A 6,237-nucleotide genomic window follows, 5' to 3' on the forward strand; every position below is an offset into this window, starting at 1 on the left:
GAGCTTGAGAGAGAAAGTAAACTCTGCTGACAACACAGTGTCCTCTACTGGCAGCATGTGGCAGGAAGTTTACACAACTGCCTGTCTGACTAAACAGATAATATTTAGCTCAAGGGCAAGTGAGCTGATGCTTTTCCATAGTCATCCTGGCTCAGCTTACTGGTCAGTTAAATTGCCCTGCGCTGGGCTCCATGAGCATTCTGTGAACCCAGCAAATCTATTTATTCCAGCAAGCCCCACGAGACTCTGGTTTAATCATTGGCTTCTGTGCGGCTGTCAAACCATCGCAGGCTAATCAGTTTCTCTCCCAGCGGGAAACAAAGCAGCTCCTGGTTCCAATGCTTGACCTGCGCTGCTGTGGGAGACTGCTGACCTGTGGGCAAGGTGAACCCTCACCCTTGCCAGTGCACATTAAACTGAGCACTTCTCTTCAACATGTTAATGATGGGCAAAAGGCCCAATGATACTGCTGTTACAGATTGTTGGAGACTACTGGTGCAAACAACTTCAGCCCGGATTGAAAGGCCTGTATCAGCAACATCACAACAACACAGCATGATGTGTGTGCGTGTTTGTGCGTGTGTGTTACAACCTCTACCTCGGGGTGGGAGCAGAAGGAAGGTGACACATTGTGCCTCTCCAGCATATAAATGCAGGAGCCGTGTAGCTGCTGGCTCTAAGGCGTGACAGTTTAGTAGGTTTCTTCCCCTGAACGCGCCAACCTTTCCCAAGGTCACAACTCGCCAGCAACTCAGATCTTTGCTAAAGCAACATCCCACTCATTTGCCATCTACCATCCAACTCAACATGGCAACTCGATGGGGACTCTGTGGAGCGGGAAAGATCAGCCATGACTTCAGCGTGGCCATGAAGACGCTTCCTCCTGGAGATCACCAGGTACTCAGTACAAACATCATCGCTACATCTTTATTGTCACACAGGATGTCTCCTTTGCACTGAACAGAGCTGCTCTGATGTTTAGATAGTAGTCATTGCATCAAGGAGCATGGAGCGTGCCAAAGATTTTGCCAAGAAACATGGTATTCCTAAAGCTTATGGAAGCTATGAGGAGCTGGCCAACAGCACAGACATCGGTGAGGTACGAGTTAGGAACAACATGGCTGCACAGGCAGAGATAATGGTGTGTCAGTGTTACTAAAACATCTGTGTCCTCACAGACATTGTGTACCTGGGTGTGCTGCACACAGAGCATTGGCGAGTTGGTCTGTTGTTCCTCAAGGCGGGAAAAAATGTGTTGTGTGAGAAACCCTTCGCTATGAACTCCACACAAGTGAAAGACCTTATCGCTGCGGCCAAGAAAAACAATGTCTTCCTAATGGAGGTAAGGTTTCAGGGATGGAATGAGTTCATACAGACCTTTGTCCAGGGACCCTTTACTGTTGGGGACATGCAGCTGATTTTGAGGTGCATAAAAAAAATGACATTTAGGAATGAAGACTAAATGATGATAACCTCAACATGACAAATACATAGATTTGATGTTGCTGTTAAAGGAGTAGTTGGACATTTTTGGCAAACAGCTTAGCTTGTTTTTCCTACAGAAGAAAAGATTGACTATTAATATTGTGTTTCTGAGGTAAATACAAAACAGTTGCTTAGTTTAGCATGGGAGAAGGACTGCAAACAGCTTGTTTGGTTCTTTTTAAAGAGCCCAGCAGCTCCTCTATTTCTGGCTAATGTATTATATATGTATTATACTTTGCCTTGTTATACTAAATCTTGTAGGAATTTCACTGGCAACAAAACCCAGGTAAGTAAATAGTAAATAATCTGCATATATATAACCCTCTTCTACATTAGCGGTAAAAAAAAAAAAAGCACATTACAATGTTACCCATTTATCCCTTCATACACACATTCACACATAAGTGGTGACAGAGCTGCCAGGGAAGGTGCTTGCCGGCTATCAGGGTCTATTTCGGGTTGTCTTGCCCAAGGATACTTCGTCATGTAGAGGGGGCTCCACCACCTACCTTGTTATTAGTGGACAAGTCACTCTACCACTTAAGCCAGAGCCCCGCAGTTGCTGCTGCAGTTCACTGGATTGCCACTTAAGGCTGTCCCCAAAACAAGTCAGTCACCAAAGAATGGCCAACGTTACACCAGAAAATAAGATGGTTACAGCCCGGTAAGAAATAATGTTTTGGTATCTATGGCAAACTTCCCTTTCATGACAACTGCATGAGGGATTTTTGGACAATTCACTCATTTAAATTGTGGTAAGGCTTAGAATTACACATATTTAATGGCACAGGTCAGTGCTCCCACAGGACAGTTCACAGTTCAGAGGTTTTTGCATGACCCCTGTCAGCTCTACTTGCACTCCACCTCTTTGCTGATTTTTAGATTAGCTGGGGGTTAGGACAAATCAGCAACTGCTGAGATGTTTGGACAGAGCCACCGCACTGAGTTCAGAAAATCTCTGTATTATGTCATGGAGGATTCGTTGATTTTAATAAATACTCTATACAGTTTGTGTAAACTTCAGTTTATGTACAGATTAAACAAACTGAATCAATTAATGGGTTTTAGATTAGCTGGTTGACAGAAGTTAGATCTGTTAGGTCTGACTGTACCTTCATATTCACCATTACCAGTGTACAAGAGGTCATGATGTTCTCATCTAACGCTGAGCAATTTCTCAAAATATCAAACGTTTTAACCCGCTGAGGTGGCTGCTTGGCATCATGTCCTATGTGCATGATCGATTGTGGAGCATAAATAACGACAGCTTGCATTCATCTTACTACTAGTGTACACATTGAAACCCAAGAGACTTGGATAAGAAGCAAAACCTGGTGCATCCTGGGAATATTCAGGATTCATGGTGCGCATCTGCCACAGTAGTCGTATAAGTGAAGAGCTGTGGCAATAAACTGCGGCTCTGGTGAAAGTTCAGTATAAACTATTTACTGCTGTAAGTGATGCTAAGTTGCTCCGTCCCTCTCAGGCCATCTGGTCCCGCTGTTTCCCTGTTCACGCTGAGGTGCGCAGGCTGCTGGCGGAGGAGGCAATAGGGGAGGTGAAGCTGGTAAAGGCGTACTTCGGCTCCCCTCAGCTCCACATCTCCCGCTCAGTGGAGAAGGAGCTGGGTGGAGGAGCGCTGCTGGATATTGGAGTCTACTGCCTGCAGTTTGTGCTGATGGTGTTCAACGGCGAGAGGCCAGAGTCCATCCAGGCCACGGGGGTGCTGCTTGACTCAGGTATGATTCAGCACTCAGATCATGTGGCAGACCTGGAGTGTAAGTAGATATCATTAACCACGCTGCACGAATCAGTGATCACAAACGGCCTATTGAGCCTCATAATAGGAAGAAAATAAGAGCAAAGACTCCCTTGAGAAACTTAGACAGAAAATCACTTTTTAAATGAACAGTCCAAAATGTAAATACCTCAGGGCAGAATTCTTCACACAGAAAATCCAAGACTTATCATTTAAATGTCAGACTAATCCAAATCCCCCTGGAGAATACAGTAATACAGTAAAACTGGCAGGGGAATATGTAACAGCATGTCTCAGAAAGATATCCTTCAATGCAAGACCATCACATTGTACATGCAATGAGCATTTTCTTCCCTTGATGTGGGGTTTATGACAATTTATTGAATATACAAAATAAAATGTTTTTCATTGTATATATTTTCACTTTCTTTATTTTAAAATTAAGAAATCATGCTACTAAAGCTGAGTAGAATTGAACATATTAATCTAGATGGAATGTGCTAATAAAAAGCACATTGAAAAGATCTTAAGTGACCTGAAGCAGCACGTTGGTGTTCATTCATTCCTTTATTCTCTGCTCACGGGTTAAACAATGATTTTTTTTTTTTTTCTAAATGTTTGGCAGGAGTGGATGAGTCAGTGGTTGTGGTGATGAAATTCTCCAGGAAGAGGATGGCCTTCTGTGCGTTTTCAATTGCTGCTCGACTTCCAAATGATGCTGTCATCAGCGGCACTAAGGGCTCCATTAAAGTATGCTATGCTAGGCTTGTGCAGGAACATTTCACTTAATTAAGAAATGACAGAGACATGCAAAGACTGAGCTGACTGATAATTACTTTCACATTTAATTAAACAGAAGTACTCAGACAGAGATCCATTCCCAAAACATCTGATGATTTACAAGTTGAAAGACTGGATGTACACAAGATATTTTCCTCCTTTTTACCCATCAGGTCCTTGGCCCCATGCACTGCCCGACCACCCTGGTGGTGAACGACAAGGAAACTGAGTACCCCCTGCCTGAGCCGAGTCTCCCTCTAAACTTCACCAACAGCACCGGGCTTCGCTATGAGGCAGAAGAAGTGAGGCAGTGCCTGCTTAAAGGTAGGTCATGATAAAAGGAAGGATGCGTATTTGCCTTCAAAGAGATGAAATTGTTTGAACAGCCCAAGCCACTGTTTCAAAGGTAAAGCGAGTTTGAAATAAAGACAATGCAATTCAGTGAAACTGTTGCATTTTTGTTGCTTCTAAATTTGGACAAATGGTTGTACAAGAATGCATTCATCAGATTTAGTCATAATCAGTGCTGTTATCAGTCCTTGGAATGTCCTCTAGCCTATAGTGTATTACGGTCCCATTGCTTTGTCTTCTTCTATTAATTTACATAATCTTTACATCCCTGCTTTACCGTAGTTAATGCTAAATTATGAATATGCGCATAATTTAACTGTGGTTATAAACACACATCTGGTCCCTCAATCTGATTTTCTTGGTCAACTCCTCTGCATCTGCAGGACTTAAGGAGAGCCCACGGATGCCTCTGGCGGACTCTGTCTTACTGACAGAGATCATGGATGAAATCAGGAAGCAGGTGGGAGTTGTCTTCAGTCAGGACAGCCAGTGACATCACTCCAAAGCAGAGCTCTTTCACCCGACATCCTCAGATAGAGCAGAGGGAGCTGCTCGAGGCAGGCTTTGGATCTTTGGAATAAGCAGATCACTCATGGCACTGTGTGACAAAGCCTGAGCAGATGCAGTATCACCGAGGCAACTGTGCCTTGCGTAACGCTTGTCGCTGAATTTAAGAATCAGTAAACTATTGAAACATGCAAATTGCACGTGTGTTACTATTAGTATTATTTGCATCTACACAAACCCATGATAGTTCCAAACATAGCAAGTGTAGCCCAGATTAAAGGTGTAAACGCCACCGACTATTTTTGTATTACACAATTTGCATAGTCAGATTGATGACATGTCTTCAACCAGATAACTCACAATGAAAACAAACAAGTAACTGCAGCTGTAATGAAGTCCTAGATCTTTAAAGACAAACCCAGCTGTCACTGTGAGGTGTGTGATTGATGAATCCAATAAAGGACTGATTGTGAAAGCCGTGTTTCATTTCAAAAATCATCCGCTGCAGAGAAGAAGAGACTTGGAGTGGCGCATTTGAATCGAAGTGTTCTGTCATGTCTGACCCTTTCAGCGGTGTACAAATAGATTCAAAAATAGGTTGCACTGTCTGCTTTTCAAAGTTAGGACAGAGAAAGGCCTTTATTAGTCAGCAAAGAGCACGGCTCATTTACTACTTGTTCTCAACCTTTTGGGCTCACTGGATGGTGTTACATTCATACAGGATGCGTACCATGAATGTAAAATGGCACATTTTGATGTGCTGACATTATTTGGGGCTTAGTATTTTGTTTGATTGATGAGCAATGCTTACATACTTAAGTATTTCTTTTTATACGTCTGGTGCTGCTTCTACGCCACACTTCCACCTACTGCATCTATTAAATGGACCATTTAGCTTCAAACAAGATAGCGATAAATAACAGCTCCAGTATGCCCCTAAACATGTCACCTCTTCCCACAGAACCAAGGGAGCTGTTTTATAGTCGACTTTTGACCTCTGATTAACAAAAAGCAAAGCATAGACAGTTCAGTAGCATTAATGGAATTCAGCAAGAGATAGATAAGTTGACGATGAAACCCCTAACAGACAAATGAAAAATGGTATCATTATTATAGATAAATAGATTGTAGATATATATGCTATTAATCCCAAGGGAAACTGAAGTGTCACTGCAGCACAGTAAGAAAGAATCCACGCTGCTATTCACCAGGAAGCATAAAGTACAGAGTAAAAGACAAATAATGCAGCATTATTACACTGATTACAGTCAGCATGCTTTCCTTAGAGAGGACAGAGGAGATAAGAGAATACAAAACATAAGTAAGAAAATGTTGTTTATTCTAGTCATAGGCTT

The 6,237-nt window shown here is 42.6% G+C and overlaps 1 protein-coding gene across 1 annotated transcript; it reads left to right on the plus strand.

Moving 5' to 3' along the window:
• The first annotated feature begins 661 nt into the window (after positions 1–661).
• On the plus strand, positions 662–5,357 carry LOC111571659 (trans-1,2-dihydrobenzene-1,2-diol dehydrogenase-like). Its single transcript, XM_023274923.3, has 7 exons — positions 662–897; positions 983–1,094; positions 1,179–1,342; positions 2,972–3,224; positions 3,870–3,994; positions 4,198–4,348; positions 4,759–5,357. The coding sequence occupies exons 1-7, from the start codon at positions 808–810 to the stop codon at positions 4,866–4,868; spliced, it is 1,005 nt and encodes a 334-aa protein (XP_023130691.2). The 5' UTR covers positions 662–807; the 3' UTR covers positions 4,869–5,357.
• Positions 5,358–6,237: the final 880 nt, after the last annotated feature.

The sequence above is a fragment of the Amphiprion ocellaris genome, chromosome 1 (genome assembly GCF_022539595.1).
Source record: "Amphiprion ocellaris isolate individual 3 ecotype Okinawa chromosome 1, ASM2253959v1, whole genome shotgun sequence".
In the NCBI taxonomy this organism is placed as follows: Eukaryota; Metazoa; Chordata; class Actinopteri; family Pomacentridae; genus Amphiprion; species Amphiprion ocellaris.